We start from the raw sequence: 26,165 nt of genomic DNA, 5'->3' as shown, positions 1-26,165 counted from the left end.
ATGGATTCAACAACTTCTGATGGATTCAACTATGACCAGATACAAGCCAAGCTCTCTACTTATTTATCATATAAAAACCAGAATATTTTTCTGGGTATTTATTACATATTCAGGGAAGCAGTGTAAAGATTTTGTGTACCAGTCTGGTATTGGAATGGGAAACTAAGTAACACTGATGAAACAAGTTTTAAACTGTTTCCCCAATTCAACTGTTACCTTTAGCACACTAGGTAGTGTTGGGGAAGCATGTGCTTCAAGCTGCTGTAAGGACTACTGAAGTAACATAGTGTTGCAGGTACAAAAGTGCTATATAATGTAACTTTAAATTGCTTACATGAGTAGTTGCATTCTTTATCGGCCATATACCCTTGGGTCTGGGGTGGTGAGACCTAGAAGATCACAAGACTAAAGATGCTACCACCTTAGTAATTCATCTCACCACATACAGGGCAACAGCTTGACCACTGGCTACCCATACACACACCAATCTATCAAAAGAAGGTAGGTAACGGAAAAGGTGTACACAGCGGTGTGAGCCCTCCAGATTTTTAGGACCACAACTCCCATAGTTTCTCACCCTATGCTTGTTAGGGCTGATGGGAGCTGTTCTCTAAAACATCAGGCTGGGGGTGGCTAAGAGTCCTGGACAAAGACTAAGGAGTTCCAGGTTCAAATTCCCAATATTGCCCACAGCTTAACTGTGGGCCCTCACTTTTCTTATGCCTAGTTCAACAGTGGAGCATTTGCTTCGTATTTTTCCCTTTGTATTTAGCCTGTTGTAGAATTGGGGGTTAGTTTTTGCTGCTCAACTCACCAAGGGACTCTGAGTTCCCTAAGTCAATAATGGGTCAGAGATGGATGGAAGCAGGATCCAGTGAAAGCAAGGCAGATCTTTATTTTTCTGTTATAACAAAGCCACTGCCTCCTTGTAAGGTGGTGGGAGATCCAGAACAAAGATGTGCAAGCCCCTTTAAAGACTTTACACATTGCCCAACCCCTTAGCCAAAGACCACCCTAAAAACATCATACATACATCAAAGAACTACAACAATTGTCTACAACAATAAATTGAGAGTGAGGCTCCTCTCCTGCCTGCCAGGATACCTAATAACCTTTTAACTAATTGCATTACAGTGGAACCTTGGGTTGTGAATGTGATCCGTGCGGGAGGCGACTTAGCGGTTCTGCACATGCGCTGATACCCAGAAGTAACCCATTCCAGTACTTCCGGGTTCAGTGCATCCGTAACCCAAAAACGCGCAACCCGCAGTGATCGCAACCCCAGGTATGACTGTACCTGGGCAGTCTGACCATTCTTTTGAGATGTTAAATACTTTGGTTCTTGAATCCAGGTCACTTCCTATTCATACACAAAATACCCCCTTAAAATGGGATTTGAAGGATTTGGAACTGAAACTACTATTGGGAAAGGTTTCTCTTCTAATATTTTGAGTCATTAGGAGAGCCAATATAGCTTCTGGGATTGTTCTGTGTGCTAAAATAATGGGCAGTTTTCTCAGGAAATATTTCCTAAAATTTGAAGGGTGAAGGATTGGTTTTCTGTGGAGTGTGTGTCTGATACGTGTGTGCATCCTAAAATTTTATAACAACCCTTGCGCAATTTTAAAACCTGTACAGTGGAAAACCCCAGGTTCACACTTTGGTATCTTCGGTAAGGCTGGGAATTTCCCCAGTCTGACTGACATCATGGGGAAGCCTCTGGCAGCAGTCTTCAATACTGTCAGGCCTGAGTCCCACCAAATATGCATTGGGAAACCCACTTGGCACTTAATATCTTAGATCATGACCCAGTAGTGGGTCCCAACCCTGAAAACCAAAGGTGTCAATGATACTAAACAGGCCCAGTGGCCTGACTCTGCAGAAAGCAAAGTGAAAGCATGTGAAGATAAAGACCCATGCCCTTTGGAGAAAAGATGGCCTGACATCCCTCATAAGGGAAGAGCTTTCTGAGTCAAGGATGTTTGTTACTCATGCCCCGATTTAGACTGTGGCTGCATACATCACCATCCATACATCTAAAGCACATCTCCACCCCTCACAAGGCCACAATTCCCAGCCCCCGGGATTATTTCTGCTCCCTGTGTGTGCAAACGTGCCTTTTAAACCCATGTTGTTGTGTATGTGTGTACGCATCATGTGGGTAAGCTCTTCGCGTGCCGGGGGGGGGGCTGGATCACGGGTGGGTGGGTGTGCGCGCGCTGTGTGTGAGGGATGCTGGTTGTGTCCCCACAAGAGAGAAGGAAGAGAAGAAAGCCAAACGACGACGACGCGAGAAAACAGCGCACGAGAGCCGCCCGTCGTCGTCCTTCCTACCTTCTTTGGTCTGAGCGTTAGTGATCTGGAGGTCGCAGTCGCCGGCCTTGAGCTTCTCGCGGCCCATGATCTGGCGCTTGAGGTCGCAGAGCGAGATGTGGAGCCCATCGAAGGTGACCGTGTCATACTTGAGCTTCGAGGAGAACTTGTAGTGCACGCAGGACATGGCGGTGGAGGGGAGGGAGGGACGGGGGGGGGCGCTACGCGGGTGGGGGATGGGCAGGCGCCGAGACCACGGCGGCGGCGGGCGGGGAGGGAAAGATGCCTCGAGGGAGAAAAAGGGCCGCAAAGGGCGTCCTCCCGTGTGAGGCGGCGGCTTCTTTCTCCTCAAAGGCCGCCTCGTTCCGCCATGGTCCTCCGCGACGGCAGCAACGGCGGCTCCCGTCAGGCGTTGCGCTGGGCCGGCTAGGCCGCCATCATGGCGGCGGCGGCGGCTTCCTAAAACACCTCTCTTCTCCTTTTCTCTCCTTCCTTCCTTCTTCCTCTTCCTCGGTCTCCCTCCGCTCCTTTTCTTTCTCCTTCTCCTCCTTCGTCGTCTTGGGCCTCGGCCTCCAACTCCTTCCCCTCACGACGCCGCTACCGCTCCTCCGCTCGATGGGGTTTCCCGGCCAGCGACCGCAGGGGCTGCGGAGGGAGGGAACTGCCGCTCCACGCACAACAGCAGCGCAAGGCGCAGGCGGTCCCTCCCCCCTCCCGGGTTACTGGTCTGCGCATGCGTCACAGTGCGCCACCTTCGGCCTCACGTGACCCTGCGCATTATGACAAAGGAAAAGGGCGGGGGTGTGAGGGAGCGAGGGCAAAGAAGGAAGGAGAGCGGTGCTTTCCGGGCTTTAGCCCTCCGCCTCCTTCTCCTCCCAGCCTTCCCCTCTCAGCCGCGTGATCCCCCGGGGCTCCTCCCTCTTAAAGGTGCAGGCAGCAAGGGCACGGGGGGGGGCCCTTCTAGGAGAGAAGCCGAAGATGGTGGATGGGGAGGAGGGGGCTGGCTTTGGAGGCACGCAGCCCTCTAGCGGCTTTCAGCGATATATTGCAAGGATACCTATTTAAATTTCGCCCTGTCCATTGTTTATTTTATATAAAAGTCTAATATATGGAATATACATTTTTTTTAAAAAAAAACAACAACAGTCCAATATATGAAATATACGCACAAGGATACAGTCAGTGGTACCTCAGGATACATATGCTTCTGGTTACAGACTCCGCCAACCCAGAAATATTACCTCGGGTTAAGAACTTTGCTTCAGGATGAGAACAGAAATTGCACAGCGGCAGCGCGGCGGCAGCAGGAGGCCCCATTAGCTAAAGTGGTGCTTTAGGTTAAGAACAGTTTCAGGTTAAGAATGGACCTCCGGAACGAATTAAGTACTTAACCAGAGGTACCACCGTACATATGTTTAGATTCAAGCATAGATGAATTGAATTAACGGACTAGTGAAAGAAAGCACAGTGAGTGGGGAAGCGCAAATGCTTGCCATAAAGAAGGGAAGTACCTTTTGTTGCAGGAATTTATGTATTGGGGGGGGTTGCCCCTCCAGCAGATATCATGCACATGCAGCCCACTACCAAAATCAGCACAATCACTTTTGTGACTTTTGTTATTTGTCCCCACAAAACATTTCATCACAGTTTCTTCCAATCTATTCAAAGGGCCTTTGCTGCATGATACCAAATGTAAGAATTCACTGATAAATGTGTCTGTGACTGACTGTGTTGTAAACCAAATCTGCCCTTTTCCCCTCATGGGGTATCCAGGAGCCCATATAGAGTCCTTACGTAAGTTCCCTATTGGTAAGAGAAAATAACAGAGGCCCACCAGAGAATATTGAGAAGCAAAGCAGCTAGTAAGCTTGATCTTTATTGATCTGTTGCTACAGGGTGCTCCCTTCAAATGCAGGAAAGGAGGAGGACCCAGAAGAATGGCTCACAAGGCGTTATATAGACATTTTAAATTCCCTGCCCTGGAGCTCAAGACCACCCTTCCATACATCATACATACATCACAGAAGGGGTGTAACCCAAGACCACCCCTCACAAACTTATCTACATCACAGAAAAGGTGTTGTTGTTTTTCCTGTCTGCCAGGTTATCTGATTGCATTACCTGATTGCCTTTCCTGATAGTCTGTCACCCATTAAAATGCTGATTACTCAATTCCTGAGACAATGGGAGGGCTCCCTGACCCCCCACCCTCCTTGCATATTAGTTTGTAACAGAACAGAAGGATTTATTGCCATTGAGTTGACCCACAACCTTACACTCAGTGGCTGTGTTCACACGATCAGTTATTGGCTTAATATGTGCAAGTTTTATTGCATGATAAGAGTATGTGTGGGTGGTGCACACTGGAGTCCAGCTCCTTTGCTGTTCATGCTTCACTTCTGCCTTGTCTCAAGCAGGGAAACCTAAGGAAGATGCAGCTAACCATCATTTCTTGTTATATCCATAGACTAGATGACTCTTGGGGTTCCTTCCAACTCTATAATTCTGATTCTATTTTATTGTGCTGTGATCAACTAAGACCCTGCTTGTGCAAAGGTAGGAGTGAAAGAGCGTTGGATGGGTGCAGAAAGCACCTGCATGGCTTACAAAACCAGGATTTGATCAGGCAGACACAGCCAATGTGGATGTTCATGGCATGCCCCTTGTGGCTCTCCTTCTCTACTGCAGCCCCTGGAGCCTCACCCCTGTGCTAGGCACTTGGCAACATTGGAGAGAGAGGGATGGAGCAAGCGCTTTGTGGAAGGGTGTGACATAATGGCTCATAGTAGCAAGATCTTTGCAATGAATATACAGTTGCACACCACTCCACTCTCTGAGCAGTGTGAGATTTCAGGGGGTCCAGGAGCTTACCCAGGGTTCCTGTTTCCTTTTAGAATGAGGCACAGCGGAGACTGCCGTGTCTTTATGATATATGGTGCTTATTTACACGTATATACAACCTGAGCCAGTGGGGTTCATAGCATTAACACCCAAAAAGGGTTTTTGCTCCCAAAGCTGCAGCCTCGGATTCAAACAGAAATCAAGCATTGCTCTGACTCTCTCTCTCCAACTTGCAGCTTTGCCTCTAGTTCGCATCACTGCCAATTCTCAATTCTAAACTCAGGCTTTGACCTTTCATCTCTCAGTTGAGTTGCCTTCTTGTTCAGAGCCCCCTTTCCTTTGTTTCTTAATGGCCCAACACCAGTGCTCTTTTTCTAGAAAAAGAGGTGCCAGAACTCACCACGAACTCCTCCCTTGTGCTATTATAATGGTCATGGTGCCCACCTGAGATGTGCCGGAATTGATTTCCACTGAGTTCTGGCTGAAAAAAGCCCTGCCCGTCACCCAGGTGATCGCCTAAACACAGGAAGCTAGTCTGGGTTATATTTTAACCCTTGCTGGATTCAGGGGTTAGAAGGGTTTCACATACAGCCTACTTCCTCCCCGCAAACTCATAACAATACTTGGTTAATTTTTAATTCAGAAAAGTTCCTGGGCTTAGATGTTTTTATACCTGAAGGAGCAAGTAAAATCTATAGGGAGACCACCCTCCACCAACGCTGAAAGGGTCCATTTGAAATGGCATTACATGCTGGAGATGGGAAATGCCACTCTCTTTGAAATTTGTTGTCTGGAGGATTTGCCCAATGTTAATTCAGCAGATGTCAACAGGTGCCAGCACACCTGGTCAAGCATTAGTGGGCTCCTCTGCTGTGCTTCAAACTGCATAGAAGCCACTTGGGCAATTATGCAGTGTAAATTAAATTAACAACAACTTTGTGCTCTCTTACAGGCTTGGCAGAGAGAGAGAGAGAAAGAGAGAGAGAACACTGTCTAGGGAGAAGGACAAAAAGGAGTAAATGACAAAAGTTGCCAGGGGGTGCATAGAAGGAGGGGTCTGCAACAATCCTTTGAAGGGGAGGAGAGGAGGGAAGACTCTTTGCTCAAGACACAAGAGGAGAAAGCAGCCTCCCGAAAGGCCTCCAGCCTTCAGGAAAGAGTTGTGATGTCCCACCAGAGCAGAATATTCATTTTAATCTTATTTAAGCAGGGTGGGTGAGTGGCAAGAGTCAACGTGGCCACTGAACCTTTTCTGGTGTCTTTGGAGCATATTGGCATCCATTCTGACTGAGGACCCTAATTCATAGCTACTTATATTAGAATGTGTAAGTGGCATTACAGAGTGGCAGGCAACAACACAATTAAAAAATACAAGGCGAGCTCAAATGGTAAAAAGGAGCCGTTACGTGCCAGCAAATACAGGCTGCACAATGCATGTTGATTTGAAGCTGTTGTACAACAAACATCCTTCTCCAAAGGATCAGACTTTTTGCAGCAGGGAAATGCCCTGGAAAGTGTGGGATAATAGCACTTGCACATCTAACATCTCTGCTCACAAATCAGAATGAATGCTTATTAAATAGCCAACACGGTCTGTTCTTCTGAAAACAGGTCAGGATGAATGCTCAGAAAGCAGGTTGTCTAGAGGTGCACCCCACACTTCATGGGATTTCAAAACAAACAAAACTTTATTTTGAAACAAGCCCCCCCCCCCCAATTCTGCAGCTGTACTGTTCCAAGAGGCACAGGCTGGTAAACATCAAGCTTAAAAATGTAACACTGAATTCTCCCACTTTTTGTCTTGGCCTCAGTGCTTTAGCTGTAAGGAGAGTTGCTGGCTTCCAGGACTTTGAAAAATGGCTTTGCTCTCCTGCTTGATCTGCATTTCAAACAGAGTTTGTGGGATGCAATCCTGGCTTGTGGCGCCTTCCCACAACTGGCCAGCAGTGGGCACTGGGAGGCAACAGAAGATGTTTCAATCTCTTGATGCAGGCCACGAAGCCCAGCAGACTTTTGGTGTTTGAGTAGCCAAGTCCTTGCTAGCCGACCATTCAAATGCACCCCTTTCTCCTTTTGAATTTTTCCAGCCCTGAGGAGGCAGAGCACACAGGTAGTCTGATAGCTGCTAGGAAACTGTAGGAGCCAGCTGCTCCATTAGGCTGAATGGTGAAAGGCTTTGCCACTGTGATGGGAATTCTGAGGTCTTAGATATATGTTAAATGTTCATAAGTGTACCAACCAAGCATGTACTGTACATAGATCAGCACAAGAAGACCGACCTAGAACCATTGTGATTTCCAAACTGGGCAAATGTTTTCTCTGCAAGGAGGGAGGGGGGTCAGGGAGCCTTCCCATTGTCTCAGGAATTGAGTAATCAGCATTTTAATGGGTGACTGTCAGGAAAGGCAATCAGATAATGGGTGACAAGACTATCAGGAAAGGTAATCTGGCAAACAGGAAAAACAACATTCAAATTTCTGTTTTAGACCGGCTTTTCTGTGATGTAGGTATGATGTATCTGAGGTGTGGTCTTAGGTTACACCCCTTCTGTGATGTATGTATGATGTTTCTGGGGGTGGTCTTGATCTACAGGGTGGCAATTTCAAAAGTCTATATAAGGCCTTGCCCACCATTGTTCTGGGTTCCTCCTCTTCTCCTGCGGGTGAGGGGAGCACCCTGTTGCAACAGATCAATAAAGATCAAGCTCACTAGCTGCTTTGCTTCTCAATATTCTCTGGTTAGCCTCTGTTATTTTCTCCTACCAATAGGGAACCTACGTAAGGACCCTATATGGGCTCTTGGATACCCCATAAGGGGAAAAGGGCAGATTTGGTTTACAACATATGCGACAGCTGCATATTCCTGCATTGCAGAGGGTTGGACTAGATGATCCTCAGGGTCCCTTCCAATGCTACAATTATATGCTTCTATGGTTCTTACATATGGGACACGGGTGGTGCTGTGGGTTAAACCACAGAGCCTAGGACTTGCCGATCAGAAGGTCAGCGGTTTGAATCCCCGAAATGGGGTGAGCTCCCGTTGTTTGGTCCCGGCTCCTGCCCACCTAGCAGTTCAAAAGCACGTCAAAGTGCAAGTAGATAAATAGGTACCGCTCCAGCGGGAAGGTAAACGGTGTTTCCGTGTGCTGCTCTGGTTTGCCAGAAGCGGCTTAGTCATGCTGGCCTCATGACCCAGAAGCTGTCTGCGGACAAACGCCGGCTCCCTTGGCCTATATAGCGAGATGAGCGCCGCAACCCAGAGTCGGTCACGACTGGACCTAATGGTCAGGGGTCCCTTTACCTCTACCTTTTATGGTTCTTACAACATTGATCCTAAACTGCCACTAGCATGAACCCCAAGTGTCTAGGCATGTGGGGATTATAGGTCTTTCATCACATGAACTTCCCTCCCCCTTTGTGGGCAAGCAGTACGGAACATGGAATTGCATATGACCAGCCCAGTAACATCATAAGCACAACTCAATCACGAATGTGCAGTAAAAAGGGACGTCTGGAGGAGCCCCAAGCAACCTGAAGGGGGTGCAGGTCCCTCCTCCTTGGTCCTCAGACTGATCAGGTGATGAATGGGGTAACCAGACACTCTTTCTCAGCTGATCTGCATGGATCAGGGAGGAGAAGGGGCTGTGTGAGTGTCTCTGTGTGTAGGAGATTGCTGTCATAGTTTAAAAAATAGATTTTTTAAAAAAATATCAAGCAGTGTATAAAGGCTTTCAAATAAATAATAAAGAGTTACCACGGCTCTAACCGAAAAGGGGCTTGCTGTGAGGGGCAGCCAATCTTGCTACCTGCCCCCCGCAAAAACCCTGTGATGGAAGCCAGAGCAAAACTCTCTTGGAAAGCCTGCTGTTTCAGTTTCTGAACAAGGCAGGACTTCTGAACGCCAGACTTCAAAACACTTTTTAGATCTAGCTGTGAAAGAATTCAATTTATTTCATTACTAAATGCTTTATTTATAGTATTTGACCGCACATAAATAGCAGTAGATGTATAATTTGTCAGGGGCAATTTGCTGGCGATGCGGACAAGACTTTTCAAAAATTAATTGTGCTTGGTGGGAATGTAAATATATGTTTTTTTCTCTCTCCCTCCCAGCCTACGTATATTATAAAAAAGGAAAAGAAAACCTGCTTCAAAATGAAGTATCATTCTGTACCAAGGAAAGTTCCTGTCTTCAAAGGCAGCCTCACATCGAGTGAATTACAGTAGTCTAACCTAAAAGCCACCCAAGCCTGAATGATAGGGGTCAGACCTCTCCAGTATCTTGCCTCTATTATCAGTATCAAATCTACCCAGGTGGCTTATTTGGGATCTTGGTCCTTCCAAGCCATATAGCCTGTGGCTCCCTACATTTGGCTTCCCTTTCAGTTTCCCATTTTTTAATGTATTTATAGTGGTAAAGTAAAGGTAATGGGGACCCCTGACCATTAGGTCCAGTCATGGCCGACTCTGGGGTTGCAGTGCTCATCTCACTTTATTGGCCGAGGGAGCCGGAGTACAGCTTCCAGGTCATGCGGCCAGCATGACTAAGCCGCTTCTGGCGAACCAGAGCAACGCACGGAAACGCCGTTTACCTTCCCACCGGAGCAGTACCTATTTATCTACTTGCACTTTGATGTGCTTTTGAACTGCTAGGTTGTCAGGAGCAGGGACCGAGCAGCGGGAGCTCACCCCATCGCAGGGATTTGAACCACGGACCTTCTGATCATCAAGTCCTAGGCTCTGTGGTTTAACCCACAGCGCCACCCGCGTCCCTTTTATTTATAATGCTAGCATGTTGCTTTTCAAGCCAGGCCTCTCCAAGCATTTAACATACACCTGTAGCTTCTCAAAGCAGCTGACAGACACATTTATATATATGTATAAAAAAACCCAACCACTGCCAAGAATCAATCTGCAAAAGTGCAGCATGCAAAAAGTAGGCTGACAAAGTATTTATTTATTGAATTTATATATCACCCCCTTCCTCTTGAAGGAGCCCAGGGTACCGAGTAGGAAGGGAGGAGTAGCTGATCCTTGGCGGTCAAAGGATCATAGAACACAGTCCACAGTGTTAGGAGAGAAGCAGGATTGACTGTGGGGTGGGGGGCATTGCAAGAATAGCCATTTCCCTTGAAGCCATGTCTTTATATGGATGGGTTTGCACTCCCTCTGAAGAAGCAGGTATGTAGGGTAGATCCACACTGCATATTGAAAGTGCACGGCTGTTCCAGAGAACTGTAGTTTATATTGTGATAGGAATTTTGAGGTCTTAGATATATGTTAAATGTTCATAAGTGTACCAACCAAGCACATACATAGATCAGCACAGGAAGACCAACCCGGAACCATTTTGATTCCCAAACTGTCCCAAACTGACCAAATGTTTTCTCTGCAAGGTCAAAGGAAAATGGAAAAGCCTCCCCATTGTCTCTTTCCTCACAAATCCTGTCTTAAGAGAACATTTAAGATAAGAATAGGGTGTGAGCCTGTGACCTGGCCCAGGAACTTAGTATCTATCATTACAAAAGACTAGCCAGGCTCCCCAGGAAATCCAATCAAGTAACCTGCCAGACAGGAGTTCCCAGAGTTCGAGGGGAAGAGTCATGTGCTTTAAATGTGTGTTGGATGAGCTTTGATTGTATGGTGTAGTTTTGCCCATAGTTTGGGAGTGCTCCTAGAGCTACCATGGCCATTGCCCGAGTTATCTCTCTGGCTCAGAACATTACTATCAACTTAATGAACGTAAGAATAGCCTGTTGGGTCAGGCCAATGGCCCATCAAGTTCACTCTCCTGTCCTCTCACAGTAGCCAACCAGATGGGAACCCCGCAAAGCAAGCCTGAGCACAACAGCAGTGACTCTCCCCTCCTTTGGTTTCCAGTCGCTTGGATTCAGAAGCATTGCTGCCTCTGACTGTGGGGCAGAGCAGGGCCATCATGGCTAGTAGCCACTGATAGTCTTACAACTGCAGACTTTCTGCTTTGACCTTCTGAGAAGTTGGGTTAATGTATGTCTCTCTCTGTAAGGACACAAACGTTGCCAGCAGTGGAAATGCAGCGTCTAAAAACAGAATTTTGTTTGCTTCACTGTATAGCTACTTTCCCTACTTCCTCTTTTTGCAGGAATTTATGTATAGGTTGGGGGGGTTGCCCCTCCAGCAGATATCATGCACATGCAGCCCACTGCCAAAATCAGTACAATCACTTTTGTGACTTTTGTGCTTTGTCCCCACAAAACACTTCATCACAGTTTCTTCCTATCTATTCAAAGGGCCTTTGCTGCATGATACCAAATGTAAGAATTCACTGATAAATGTGTCTGTGTACTGGCTCACTGTGTTGTAAACCAAATCTGCCCTTTTTTCCCTTATGGAGTATCCAAGAGCCCATATAGAGTCCTTACGAAGGTTCCCTATTGGTAGGAGAAAATAACAGAGGCCAACCAGAGAATATTGAGAAGCAAAGCAGCTAGTAAGCTTGATCTTTATTGATCTGTTGCAACAGGGTGCTCCCCTCACAGGCAGGAAAGGAGGAGGAATCCAGAACAATGGCGTGCAAGGCCTTATATAGACCTTTTAAATTCCCTGCCCTGGAGCTCAAGACTATCCCTCCATACATCATAAATACATCACAGAAGGGGTGTAACCCAAGACCACCCCCAACAAACTTCATATCTACATCACAGAAAAGGTGTTGTTGTTTTTCCTGTCTGCCAGGTAATCTGATAGCCTTTCCTGATTGTCTTTCCTGATAGTCTGTCACCCATTAAAATGCTGATTACTCAATTCCTGAGACAATGGGAAGGCTCCCTGACCCCCCTCCCTCCTTGCAGGGAAAACATTTGACCAGTTTGGGAATCAAAATGGTTCCAGGTCGGTCTTCTTGTGCTGATCTATGTACGTGCTTTGTTGGTACACTTATGAACATTTAACATATATCTAAGACCTCAAAATTCCTATCACAACTCGGAGAACTTCAGAAATCTATTTAGATATGTGAGCTCAGCTGTTCAGCAGCCCCTCTGCCTAAGTGATAATTCCTGGCATCCTGATATCTGAGTGCCAGACAGGTAGCCATTCCAGAAATAACAAACCCAGATGAAGACAAAAGGGTGTTATTAACTTGGCTGGGAAACAGGGAAATGTAAATATCTCTTTTGTTACATTTGATGGGTGTTCGGTGGAGGGCAAGGGGAACCACGGGGCAGGGTCCAGGATTCTCAGATTATTGCCACCAGACCTCCCCTTTCATGATATAACCATGATGTATTAGTGATGTAGTTTGGGTGTGTGTGTAACATGGGGATTTGCAGCTAATAAAAGTTTGGGTTCCCTTTTGTTCGGGGCTTCCATCTTGTTCCACCTTGTGGCAGGTGGGAGTCCTGTTGCGACAGGCTTCAGTTGAGACCAAACCTACTGGCTGCTGTTTTGCTCTGGTATTCCTAACTGGTGTCCTTGCTTTTTTTGTCCAAGGGAGCCCTCAGATTTCTCCGTTAACAGTTCCGTTAACACTCTGATCTCCATTTCCAGACCCGCTTCTAAAAACAGAAGGGAACTTTTTTAAACATGCCTGGGGGGGTGGGGTTGGACGGGGAGACACTCTAAGAGCAACCCTTATGGTTTTTGGGTTGGAGGAAATGTCTGTCTGTGCTCAAGAAAAGGTGGCAGGTGATTATCAGTTGGCAGGAAGGTGTTGCAGGCTCTTGATTTATTCCGAAGCACTGCCTGCCTGCCCCCCAACCACCTTCCAAGCCGAGCCATTGCCTGCACCTGTTTAATCTCCTTGTAGTGTAAGTCCTCACCAAATTACAGGTAATTCTTATTCCCAGAAGGGGATGGGAGGCCTGCCCTTTTGTCAAAGGTCAGCTCTCTTTGCCCCAATTTGCCTCACTGCGCATTGTGTAAAGGTCTTGCGGGAGAAGAAAACAACCCACCAGCCATGTGGCTGCTTCTTAAAAGTAGCCCAAATGGCAGCTCAGTCAGTACAGCACAGAACTTCTCTCTCACGTAGCGATGGATGCAGCTGTCAATTCCTGCTTCTCTCACTTTCCTATTTGCCTCATTCTAATTTGCCACATTTCCGCATCAGTTTGCAATATATATTTTTAAAAGGTCCTCATGAAATTTCACCGGCATCTTAGTGTGCACTTCTGCTCTTGTATGCATTTTTTGGCAAATAATTTCCCTGGACATTCTGCATTTTTCACCAATATATGCATTAATAAAGACTCCCCCCAACTTGATAATCTGACAGTGCTGATACTCTGTACTTGGACTTTGCTGTTTTAACCCACGTGCAACTGCATTCATTCTATGTGCCTGTTTTTCATCCTTTAATTTTCATCTGTTGTTATAATTGTTCTCTCTGTTTTATATAAGTTATAAAATGAAATTAACCCCACCTCATACATGCCTTTTTGTACACATCTCTGAGTTGAATAATTCTGATGCAAAATTCAGAAAAGTGTCAATTTTAAAGGATGGTTGCATTTCAGTCCATCTGCTGTTTCCGAAAGTGCAGATTAAGTGGATTTGCATTAAACTGTGAATTTAACCAAATCTACCCCACACTGCTGTCTCCATTCATCAATATGTGCTCCACTTCCAGAGGCCAAATCAACTCTGAAACTGTCAATCTTGTGGTAGTCTAATGAGAGCTACTGAGATCCCAGCCATGGGCAAGCAGAAAACCCGCCTAGTTTTCATGTCTAGATGCAGTTAAGCCTAAACAGGGGCAATGAAAATAAGGGTATATTCCCCACCCCCAACCTCTTAGGCTTCCTCAATCCCCCCCTTCATTTTCTTGTTTATAAGCTCCCCTGAATCAGGGACTTGACTTTTCATCCTTTCTAAAGCGTCATCATCACCATCACCATCATTTTATTTGTATGTCGCCTTTCCATAGTTGAAACTATGCTCAAGGCTGCTTACAACATGACAAGATTTACATAATTACCAACATAACAAAAGTCATAGACAATGAATAAAGAACATCAAAAGGTACACAACCAAATGCAATACAATTTACACATAAATCATAAAATCTAAAACCAAAAAACAACATTAATATCAATAACAGTTTAAAATGACACACACACACACACTCACACGCCATCTCTGTGTATGGATGGTGCTAAGTAAATAATGTATGAAAAAAGCAAGTTTCTAGTCTTCATGGCTGTAGGAAATAAGCTTGAAAATTAGCAAATGAAATCACAGAACCCAGTGATGAGACTGAGCAGGAGTTTCCACTGATCAGGAGAGGAAAGTTCAGCACCTTCTTTCTTGCCATGGCTTGCAGAAACAGAATGCAAAATGATAGGGGTTTTTAAAATTGCCCATTTGCTTAATTTACATCTTGTATTTAGTACACTGGCTTTCGGTTGCCTCGGCACAGAAATGGGGGAGAGTTCTTGTTGTTGTGCATAATGAAGACTTGGCCATGAGCCGGAATAGCAAACTTTCCCTCCTGGCTCTTCCTGTCAATTCATGTTTCCTAATAGGGCTTTAAAAAGTTATTGACAGATTCGCTCCTGCAGAGCAAAGCACAATGTGACCATCCCTGCTGGAGCATCTGATGATATGAGAGCTTTCTGAACCTCAAAGATGCTGATCAGATATATATTCATTATTTGTGCATTTAATGCAGCGTGCACTGCACTGATGTCAGGCTGCCGGAGATTGCAGCTCGTTAAAATAATTGTCAAAGGAAGAGAGCTCTGGCTGTTTTACCCCACCCCAACCCCTCAACTACCAAACCTAGTGGCTGCAACAATCCTCTTTCCCCCCTGTTATGTCCCGCAGTGGAGATTCTGCTGGACAGAGAGCCAGCTGCAATGGACAGACCAGCCTACCGCAATCTGGTGCCTTCCAGATGCTTTGGACTGCAACTCCCATCACCCCCAGCCCGCAAAGCCATTTTGGACTACAAGTCCCAACAGCCCCGGGATCAAATGACCATGATGGTGATGAGAGCTGCAATCTGAGACATTTGACTGGCACCTGACTGGGGAACGCTGGGCACAGTCCCAGTTAGCTACGAAGCTCAATTATGACAGTGATGGAATTTGGACTTTCAAGTGTCAGTGGCGCTCTGTGCAATGCTAAAATGAACCCTCCCCACCTCGCACCTTCTGTACTGTATCATTGTTGCTGCTGTTACTATTACCCAGCTGCAGGGATTTCAACATGTTCATTCCAAAGATTGTCTAAAGAGGTCCTTGCTTTTGTCTGCCCTTTATCTCTAACTCTTCAGCTTCATTAGATGACTCTACTGTGGTCTTATTGTTATGCAAGAGGAAGGAATGTAGGAATCATAGCTAACCCTAATCACAGCTGCTGGCAGCAATGCAGTATCAGGGACTGCTTACTCATGAGTAGACACATGAATGACAGCTCCAGGATTTTTTTTCCCACTGGGGTGGATCTACACACAGGAAAACCCCACTATAAATAAGTCAGAAATTTCCTGCTCTCTGTCGCCATCTGGTGTTGCACGTTTATAATACATTCAAATTGCTGTTTTCTGACCAACGTAGCTGAGTCCCAGGACTCTACCGAAAGGGCCCCTTAAGGGGATCTTCAGCATTGGATTTGGGGCTCCTGCCTGCTCCTCAAGATCCTTGGTCTGGGGAGTGTCTGGTTTCAGCCGCCTCCACCCAGGACTCAGCATCCAGCACCAGGCCAGGGCCAGACATGAGGACATCCTCCTCTCAGCTGAGCTCAACAAACGCAAGACCAAGCTGGTAGAGGAAGAAGAAGCTGACTGGCAGTACTCCTGCTTGTGAGAAAGCAGCCAGGTAGTTGGGGTCTGGCTGAAGGCAGGTAGTGGGGTGGTGTTATAAACCAAATCTGCCCTTTTCCCCTTATGGGGTATCCAAGAGCCCATATAGAGTCCTTACGAAGGTTCCCTATTGGTAGGAGAAAATAACAGAGGCCAACCAGAGAATATTGAGAAGCAAAGCAGCTAGTGAGCTTGATCTTTATTGATCTGTTTCAACAGGGTGCTCCCCTCACTCGCAGGAAAGGAGGAGGAACCCAGAACAATGGCGCATAAGGCCTTATGTAGACATTTTAAATTCCCTGCCCTGGAGCTCAAGACCACCCCTCCATATATCATACATACATCACAGAAGGGGTGTAACCCAAGACCACCCCCAACAAACTTCATATCTACATCACAGAAAAGGTGTTGTTGTTTTTCCTGTCTGCCAGGTTATCTGATTGCCTTTCCTGATAGCATTTCCTGATTGTCTTTCCTGATAGTTTGTCACCCATTAACTGATTGCCTTTCCTGATAGTCTGTCACCCATTAAAATGCTGATTACTCAATTCCTGAGACAATGGGAAGGCTCTTGGTACACTTATGAACATTTAACATATATCTAAGACCTCAAAATTCCTATTACAGTGGCAAAGCCATTCACCATTTAGCCTAATGGAGCAGCCTCCACAGTATCAATGGAGTTCTCAGGCTGGAGATCAATTCACTAAATAAAGGGGAGATAATGAGGTGGGGAGGCTATTGCAAATTGCATCTGAAACAAGCAGCAGTGCCAACCGAGCAGAGCAGAGTCCCAGATCCTATTTCCTTTCTTCCTTTTATTTATTATTTCCTGCATTGCAAAGATACAAGGGTTAACCTATTTTCAACTCCTAGTCCCAAGCTCTAAACAGGTCAGGAGTCCCTTCCTCAGGGGTAGCTGAAATTTGTACTGTTGGCTACATTGCAGCCATTGAAGATCCGAACATTCCTAGACACTGGTAGGAGATGTTGTGCCCCTTCACCCGTGTGACAGATTCCTTTCTCTCTTTCACATGAAGCTGCCTAGGTGATTTTCACACCTGGACTGTAGAGGTGTCTTGCTTCCATTACACACTTGAAACACTTTCTCCTCTGTTGTCTTTTCTGGTTGATAAAGATGAAAGGCATCAGTGTCTCTTTGGGGACAGACATGGTTTTCTATGCTGTTTTTCTGCAGAGCCTCCAGAGGGCCAATCCTGCGCTCCTGAGCCTTTTGTTCCTCCCCCAGCCTGTTTAGAGCTCACAGCTTCAGTTTGCAGACACTTCACAGAGAGCTCCTGCTCCTCTTGCAGAAGATGCACAAGGAGGTCAAGCTCAGTGGAAAACCACCTGCTTTGCATGTAGAAGGTTGCAGGTTCAATCCCTGATGGTATCTGCTGACAGGGCTATGAAAGATTCCCTGTCTGAAATCTTGAGAAGCCGCTGCCTGGAAAAGAACTTCAAACAAACTTCAGCGACATGGACCCTGTATGTTGACCCCATATGTTTGGCGGAGAACATAAGAACATCAGAAGCTGCCTTATACCAAGTCAGGCCAATGGTCCACCTAGCTCAGAATTGTCTACATTGACTGGTAGTGGCTCTCCAGAGCTTTAAGGAAGTGGAGAGACCACAATCAGGAGGAGGACCACCCCCTTTGCATGTAGAAGGTCCCAGGTTTATGTTAGTTTCTGTTTGTTGCCACTGTGCAATTCTTGGAGTCACAAGACTCTGTTTACATTGCAGATATTCCATACTGTTGGAAGTCTCACGGGAGACGGATGTGACGTTACTGGTTTCCTGTCTTCTTTGTTTGTTCAGTTGCTCTCTGCTCTCACAGAGAGGATGTATTTCTTTTCTGTCTGTGTAGCTTAGTAATAAAACCTAGCAATGTAGCTCAAACAACTTGTCTCTTCCCTGTGCTGGAAACTCTGATGAACAGGGAGCCTGGAGCCTTATCAGAGGCTCAGGTCGTTAATCACGTCGGAGGGCGATTCCAGAGGAGCTCGGAGGAGCTCGGTTGAGCGGAGATTCCGACAGTTTAATCCCCAGTATCTCTAGGTAGGGCTGGGAGAGAGAACAGAATCATAGAATTGTAGAGTTTTGAAGGGACCCAAGGGTCATCTAGTCCAACCCCCTGCTTTACAGGAATCTCAGCCAAAGCATCCATGACAGAAGGCCATCCAACCTCTGCTTAAAAACCTCCAAGGAAGGAGAGTCAACAACCTCCTGAGGGAGACCATTCCACTGTCAAACAGCCCCTAGCGTCAGAAAGCTTCTTCTGATGTTTAGTCAGAATCTCCTTTCTTGTAACTTGAAGCCATTGGTTTGAGTCATACCCTCCAGAGCAGGAGAAAACAAGCTTGTTCCCTCTTCCATGTGACAGCCCTTGAAATATTTGAAGATGGCTATCATATCTCCTTTCAGTCTCCTCTTTTCTAGGCTAAACTTACCCAGCTCCTTCAACCATTCCTCATAAGGCTTGATTTCCAGACCCTTGATCATCTTGGTTGCCCTCCTCTACACATATTCCAGCTTCTCAATATCCTTCTTAAACCAAGGCAGAATAGAGTGGTACAATTAACCTCCCTTGATTTGGACACTATACTTCTGTTGATGCAGCCTAGAATAGCATTAGCTTTTTTTGCTGCAGCATTGCACTGTTGACTCATGTTAAGCTTGTGGTCCACTAAGACCCCAGATCTCTGTTGGAAACCCTGCAGAGCATCTGCCATTCAGTGTTGACAATACTAAATTTGATGCACTAAGGGTTTGAACTCAGTATAAGTCACCTTTTTCCATTCTTATTTCACAGGTCCTTGAACCTAAAGGTAACACCAAAGGTACTTGCAAAAGAAAGAAAGGAGGAAGGGAGGGAGGGAGGGAGGAAGGAAGGAAGGAAGGAAGGAAGGAAAGAAAGAAAGAAAGAGTAATTTATTCACTTCTCAGCTATCTCAGTCCTAGCTTGCCTCAGCTGATCTCAGATTCTTCACCTCTCATTTTTGCTATTCCCATGAATACTTAACACTTACTTAAGCAACGTATGAGCTAACTGAACTGAGGGTGCCTTATAGAACTCAATATCAGCCCTGATATTACAACTGCACAAAACTTTGAGCCTGCAACTTTCCCCCACAGTTATGGGTGGAATCAGGAAGCTGCTGCATCACCCACTGGGGAATTGGACCAGGGTCCTGATGCTGGTGGTTTAGAGCCCAGAAAACCTGAGGCTGGCGGCCTGGGCTCTGCATAGCCCATGTTGGGATCCTTCCTGAGCCTGACTTGCAACCAAGAGCAACCAAGTGCTTGCTGCACTACCACACCTGCCCAACAGCGCTGGGAATATGCCAGGTCTTCAGGCTAAGTTGGTAGAGTTTGGGAAAGGTGATCTGGGGGAAGAGGCTCCCACAGCCTCAGTTCACCTCCAGCTTCTGCCAGAGCAACTTATGAGTCACTTGGAGCTCTCCATTGTGCTGCCTGGATGTCATGGATGCATGGCATTTTCTGAAAATCTGGCAGCAGATCCACACATTCAATGCACATTTAAAGCTCATGACTCTGCAGATGAATCCTCAGATCTGTAGCGTCCCCCTCACAGAGATACCATTCTCAGTGTCCTTTACTACAGTTGCCAAAATTCCTTGGGGGAGCCATTGGATGTGCTTTTTTATGGTGTAGATCTGCCCTTAATGTTGAGCTTATCCACACATATTTCCTCCCAATTCCAATCTTGCTCCTTTAGTGCACGAAGAAGCAGATATTCCCCCCTACTTCCCACTGATTCCACTTAAAATGTGAACAATGATTGCATATTATATGCATCATTACATTATAATAACATGTGCATATTATATGCTTATACGGTCCAGGTTTCCTAAGGTGACCAGCACATACACAGATGCATACAACAATGTATATAACTCTATAAAAATACTTACACATTAATACTTAATACAGAGTTATCATAGCAGCTGTTGTCCCTAAACCAGGCCAGAAAAATAGATTGATATTTCGCTGGCTTATAGTGCACTACACTTATTTATTCAAAATGTTTACATACCACCCTTCTGCCCATAGGATTTTAAGGTGTCTTAACAGCAGCATAAAAACCATGACAGCATAATTGCTTTTAATTATTTGCAAAGCTCAACACTCTTTGCGCTGGGTTTTGTGTGTGTTGGTTTACATTGCAAATGCCCAGAAGCATTTACATTTCAGATAGCAGTCACTCTTCAAAATATCTGGCAAGTTTCTGTTGTCAACAGTATAAATGCCTTCGCTCTAAGCAACGAAGAGCTCTGTGGAACTTAATAGCACAAATATTCTTCAGCTGCCACCTTCAGGTAGCCCAGCAGAAAAACCAAAGTCTGTCTTCTTTGCTCATTGAGCAGCTGTCATCTGTTGAACCATTCCTATAGAAGGTTGATAAAGCACCTCACAGATTCGGACTCCAGTCTCTGTGTTTAGTGTATATGCAGTTTTTATGAATCCTGGCTGAGTTAGCACATAGGAATCTGTGTTAGTTCACAGGGTATCCCCCAAATCCAGATAATGCAAAGCTGTTACAGTGGTACTTCGGGTTACAGACACTTCAGGTTACAGATGCTTCAGGTTACAGACTCCGCTAACCCAGAAATAGTACCTCAGGTTAAGAACTTTGCTTCAGGATGAGAACAGAAATCGTGCTCCGGCGGTGTGGCAGCTGTAGGAGGCCCCATTAGCTAAAGTGGTGCTTCAGGTTAAGAACAGTTTCATGTTAAGAACGGACCTCCAGAATGAATTAAATTCTTAACCCGAGGTACCACTGTACTCCTTTTTCAACCTTCAATAAATGATTCAAGGAGATGGAGCAACTCCTCTATGAAGACAGATAGCTGCATCTGGGGCCTTTTAGATTAGAAAAAGGTGAAGAAGAGGCAACACAATAGAAGATTATAAAATTATGTACAGCATGGAGGAAGTGAATAAAGTTTTTCTCCCTCTAACACTGAAATTTGTGGACATCTGATGAAGCTGAATGTTGGAATTTCACAACAGATACAAAACAACCCTTTTCATTCAGTGCATTGTTAAACTGTGGGAACCCCCCACCCCCTATGAGGCAGTGATAGCCACCAACTTAGGTGGCTTTAAAAGAGGATTGGGCAAATTCATGGAAAAGAGGCTCACTAATGGCTACTAGCCAGGATGGCTGTGCTCTGCCTCCACAGCTGGTGCCAGCAATGCTTCTGAATACCAGTTGTTGGATGCCACAGGAGGGGAGAGGGCTCTTGTCCTTGAATCCTGCTTGCACATTTCCCAAAGGCCACTGTGACAAGAGGGTGCTGGACCAGATGAGCCACTGGCCTGATACCACAGGCTCATCTTTCCTTCTTACATTCTTATGACTGGAGTTGTCGTTCCCAATATCTTGCAGGCACCAGGTTGGAGAAGTCTGTTCTAGGGCATGAGGTCAGTCAAGGTGCAAGGAGGGCAGACGGGTGTTTCTGGAGCAATCTCCAAGCGCTGTGTATTGTTTTGAAGTGGGAGAGAGAGAGGGAGAGAGAGAGAGAAATCCCTTCCTAAAAATACAGCTGAAATGACAAATTAATTTTCATCTTGATGGGAGCACGGAGCGACTGCTAAGGGTGGCGAGGACAAAGCCGGTGATTAAACGATAATAAGTGCTTTCGTGTTTATAAGTTATGTGCTTGGTCCTGGAGAGGAATATTTTTAGGTTTCAAAGAACACAGCAGCAGCGGTGGGGCCAATGGAACTTGTGATTCGATGCAGCAAATTCTTAAAGCTGTCGTCGCTCGCCGGAGGCTCCCAACCCCCTGTTTTTGCAGCCCACTTTATCAGATGCATTTTTTTATTTAAAAAAAAAAATATTTCCAAAACCAAAAAAAGAAAAATTACAAACATCAAATTCAACATCCATATTCATTTTCTAACATAAACCTATTACATAATTATCTAAATTAAAATATACCTAATTACTCTAAACTTCTCTTTGCTGTATCCAAATGTAACACAGTTAGAAATTTTATATTAAAGCTTTTATATTATAAATACTATTTCAAATTCCCCTATACCCCCCCGTTCCCCTTCACCCATGTGTGATTTTTTTTCTTCCGTCTTGTTGTGTTATTATAATTTAATCATTGTTCAGCTGATTCTTTTATTATTTCTTTGCTTACCCCTGTACATTTTACACGTTATCAATTATGGTTCCAGTTCTGGAACCATATTTTTTCATATATTCCTTCACTCCCTCCCACTCTTTAATTATTCTCTGATTTGAATGGTCACTAATAGTTGCTGTCAATTTTACCATTTCTACAAACTCACAGAGTTTACTTTGCCATTCTAATAATGATGGTATTCTCTCCCCCTTCCAGTTCTTTGCGATCAGTATTCTGGCCGCTGCTGTTGCGTAAAGGAATACATTTTTATCAGATGCATTTTTTAGGGCTGCTGTCCATGTCATCAGATGAATGAAGGGAGATCCTGAGCTGATGCATAGAGAAACGTTTTCCTCCTTTCCCCATAATACTAGAACTCAGGGACATCTAAGAAAGTTGAATGCTGGAAGAGTCAGGGCAGATAAAATAAACTCCCTCTTCACGCAGCACATGATTAAACTATGGAACTCACCTCTGCAGGAAGCTGAATGTGGCCCTCCAGCCCCTCAACCTGGCCCATTGTATTCTTTCCAGGCCACACACATCACAGGCCCTGCTTTGCACTCTTCTTGAGCATTTTTGACTGGATGAGTGCTGATGATGCCTCTTACTTGACTGGATGGAGCAGAGGTTTCCAACCTTTCTGATTCCACGGCTTCCTTGACCAACTGCATTCTTTCTGTGGCACCCCTGTGGCCCTCAAGTGCCCAGTTATGTCACCCCTTACTTGCAGAGCTGGCAGACTCTCCCTCTTTTTCACACACCATGCCTTGTGGAGTGTTCCACCAGCCTCCTCTCCTCTCCCCTCTCCTTGGGAGTCCTCTGGGCAGCCGCAGCTGCTACCTCTGGTCTCTGAGCTGCCCCCCTCCCTGCCTGCTCACAATGCCCCACAGGGGACTGAGAAGCAACCCCTGGCCAGTCCCAGGGGCATCATTCACCTGTGGAGCTTGTAGCCAGGAAAGCTACTGCAACAAACAGCTGTGCAAGCCTTTGGGAGGCAGAGGCGGAAGAGGGCATCAGAGGAGGGAGGGAAGGAAAGAGGGACAGAGGCCAGTGTTGCCCGCGGCACCCCTGACCATCATTCAAGGCGCCCCAGGGTGCCACGGCACACTGGTTGAAAACCACTGGGATGGGATAATAGAGACAGGTGTGTACAAAGATAGCATTGACATTCCTTCCCGTACCCACTTTTGCCTCTGGCCTCACCCACCACTGGCATGTAGGCCCCTCTCCCAAGGTTATCCAGAAATGAATGTGGACTGTAAAGAGCTCCCCACCCGTGTAAAATTTAAATGCAAAACTTTGTGCACTTTCCTTTTTTATTATTAAAAAAAAGCAGAATCAATCCATTATCGATCCCATCAAACGACCTCACAATAAAACATACACATCCATTTACATACCAAGTGAGATACCAGATTACTAAACATCTGCTTCAACAGCTAGGAAAACAAGGTTGCAAATATTTGGATAAGATTTTTTCTCATGTCTTCATTGCTCCCAACAGGAACAGGAATTTAGCTACAGTTTCTTTATTTGTATTAGAGAGAAGAAGAATATATGGTGGGTGATATCCAACTAAGCCAAACTCAGAATAGGACTGACATTGGATATCGCCCAATATCGAGAAGATCTTCCAGGAACCTTCCAGCTTCTAGAATCCAAGGTGTTTGTTGGATTAATCAACTCTTTCTGGAGTGGACAATCAATGCTACAGAATATAAGATGCTCCTTGCCTGTGTTTCAATTTCTTCTGAATATGGACACAACCTTAAAAAGAAGAAGCAAAAAAACAGGACAGATGGAGTTCTGAATGAATGCAAATGAAACTGACTGCAGACTGGAAATAGACTAATCCACCCATCTCTAACTTTAGATAGAATTATAGAATTGTAGAGTTGGCTGTTGATCAGTGTAGATGGTACTGCACTAGATAGGTCAGTGGTCTACAGGTCAGTGTCGTGAAGGGCTGTAGTAGCTCAGTGGTAGAGCATCTGCCTTGCTTGCAGAAGGTCTCAGGTTCAATCACTAAGGGCATCTTTAGGATGGGCTGGGACCATCCCCTGCCTGATACTCTGGAGCACCACTGCCAATCAGTGTCAACATTACTGAGAGAGGTGGACCCCAATGAGGCAGTTTCCTGTGTTCCTATTCTATCAGCTCTTTCTTCACAACCATGAGGACTAGAATCTTACTTGTTATCTTTAGGGGGAAGGGCCTTGTGGAATAGAGGTTCTGCTTTGCATGCAGAAGGTCCCAGGTTCAATCCACAGTATCTCTGTGTAGGGCTGGGAAAAGTCTTCCCTGCCTGGAACCCTGGAGAACCACTGTCAGTCAGTGTGGACAGTTCAGACCTAGATGGACCAGTGGTCTGTATATGGCAGCTTCCTACAGTCCAATGCATTAAAGGTACGTATATCCACTAAGACTATAACATTTGAGGTGCTTCTTCATTTTTTTTAGCACTATTGTGGGACAGCACTGTGGGTGCACCATGAGAGGCTGTTAACATGTGCCTATTAAATTTGTCATGGGTGAAGTGGCACCTAAAATTGCAAACAAGAACACATGGCAATTTGCCTTTTAAAGCATCCTCCTGAATAGTCAGGACAGCCAATTTTCTTTTTTTTTTAAAAAAAATGGATATCAGTTTGGTAAACTTCTGGCTTTTTAACTTGCATTTTTTGTTGCTCTTAAATCCTTCTTTTGAAACAGAAACTTCCTGTCATTGAAACGGACAATCAGTCCCTGCGAAGCAGCTGCAGCATGAAGTGAGGTATCTTTTGGCAGCCACATCAAAAATTAAGAGACTCTCTCTTTGAGACAAAATTGTGCATTCATCTCCCTGCTTTTGTGCAGGGGAGGAAAAAAAATGATTTGCAATTTAACTTTTCTGTAATGAGCTGCTGCTATTATACGGATTCCATAATGGCTGGTTTGGCTGGAACAGATTGTTGGTGCAACTGGTTTGCAAAACATTTTTCAATGCAAGCCCTGCTTTTTTTTTGCTTGTTTTAAATAGCAACAGCTGCTAAGCCTGATAATTATTGTATTTCATCAAAATAAACTTACCAACTTGCTCTTCTTCATGCCTTTCCCCATTGCAGTCCCCCAATGGATCGGGCTAGCTTTTATTTTATTTTATTTTGGGCGGAAAACAACAACTTTAATTGTGCCCTGGAGGAAAAGACACCGTAAGAGAGGTAGACTGGAGGCACTCCTAGTCCTTGTCCAAGCCAGTTGCCCACTTTAAGTGCTTTGTGGTGCTACAACACTGACCTGCTTTGCTACCTTGGAGCTGTCCATGGTGCTGCCTTGGAGCAAGTGGGTCCCTCTGAGCTCTCCATGGTGCTGTAACATCCGACTTGCTTTGCTACTTGCACTTATGGGCTCACCCATGGAACCAAGGCAGAGTAAATATAAAAATACCACAAAAATGCCCTTGCTCTGTGTCATTCAAAAGGAAACTAGGCCCAACACCTCCACCCCTTCACTTGGGGACTTGGGGAACCATGGAGGAGGTGCACATTTTATTTGTAGCTATGCTCCTCTCTGACACGCATGGACACTAAAATGCTCATGAACAAATGACTGAATGTTCCTCTCTAGACAATGAGGGAAGGTGTGCATGATTTAACTATCTACAATTAAAAATGGACTGAAAATAAGAGCCAAGAGATTCCGGTATAGGGTTTAAGATCAGAGGGGCTGGGGCTGAGTTGCTCTGCCATCTCCAAAACATTTGGGTTCCATCTGTGTTTTATCAATGGTTGAAAAGGTTGGACTGAAACAGGCTCAAATCACACCATACTCTAATCTATTTATGAGCTCCAGTGCTGAGCATTACCATAAAGCAATTAATCTATCTCAAAAACCAGTCAGTTACTGAAAGGAAGGAGGGGAATCAAATAACCACAAGGACCTTCACTGTTGAAACTAAGTATTCTTGTGGAAATTGGGGAGGCAAGCCAGAAGTGTGTCACTGGCTGGATGCTTAGGGGATGCTTTAACCCCAAGCTGATTGATCAGCTGCAGGCCATACAACTGTTGAGTTCATCTGCCCAGCTG

At 45.5% G+C, this 26,165-nt stretch overlaps 1 protein-coding gene across 5 annotated transcripts in view; it reads right to left on the bottom strand.

The window, feature by feature from the left end:
- Positions 1–3,050, bottom strand: part of RBBP6 (RB binding protein 6, ubiquitin ligase) — a gene marked incomplete at its 3' end in the record, with an annotated part of 29,787 nt that extends 26,737 nt beyond the window's left edge. For 2 of the 5 annotated variants that reach the window (XM_081888120.1, XM_081888122.1), the window contains exon 1: positions 2,335–3,039. In XM_081888120.1, coding sequence (XP_081744246.1) covers positions 2,335–2,500 — 166 coding nt within the window. In that variant the 5' untranslated portion in view covers positions 2,501–3,039. Of the gene's footprint in view, positions 1–2,334 lie in introns of all 5 variants that reach the window. The other 3 variants (XM_081888124.1, XM_081888123.1, XM_081888121.1) reach the window with 3 other exon arrangements.
- Positions 3,051–26,165: the final 23,115 nt, after the last annotated feature.

The sequence above is a fragment of the Podarcis melisellensis genome (assembly GCF_964234715.1).
Source record: "Podarcis melisellensis genome assembly, chromosome: 14".
Classification (NCBI taxonomy): domain Eukaryota; kingdom Metazoa; phylum Chordata; class Lepidosauria; order Squamata; family Lacertidae; genus Podarcis; species Podarcis melisellensis.
Note: the sequence above shows the minus strand (reverse complement) of the source record. Positions and strands in the feature narration are given on the sequence as shown.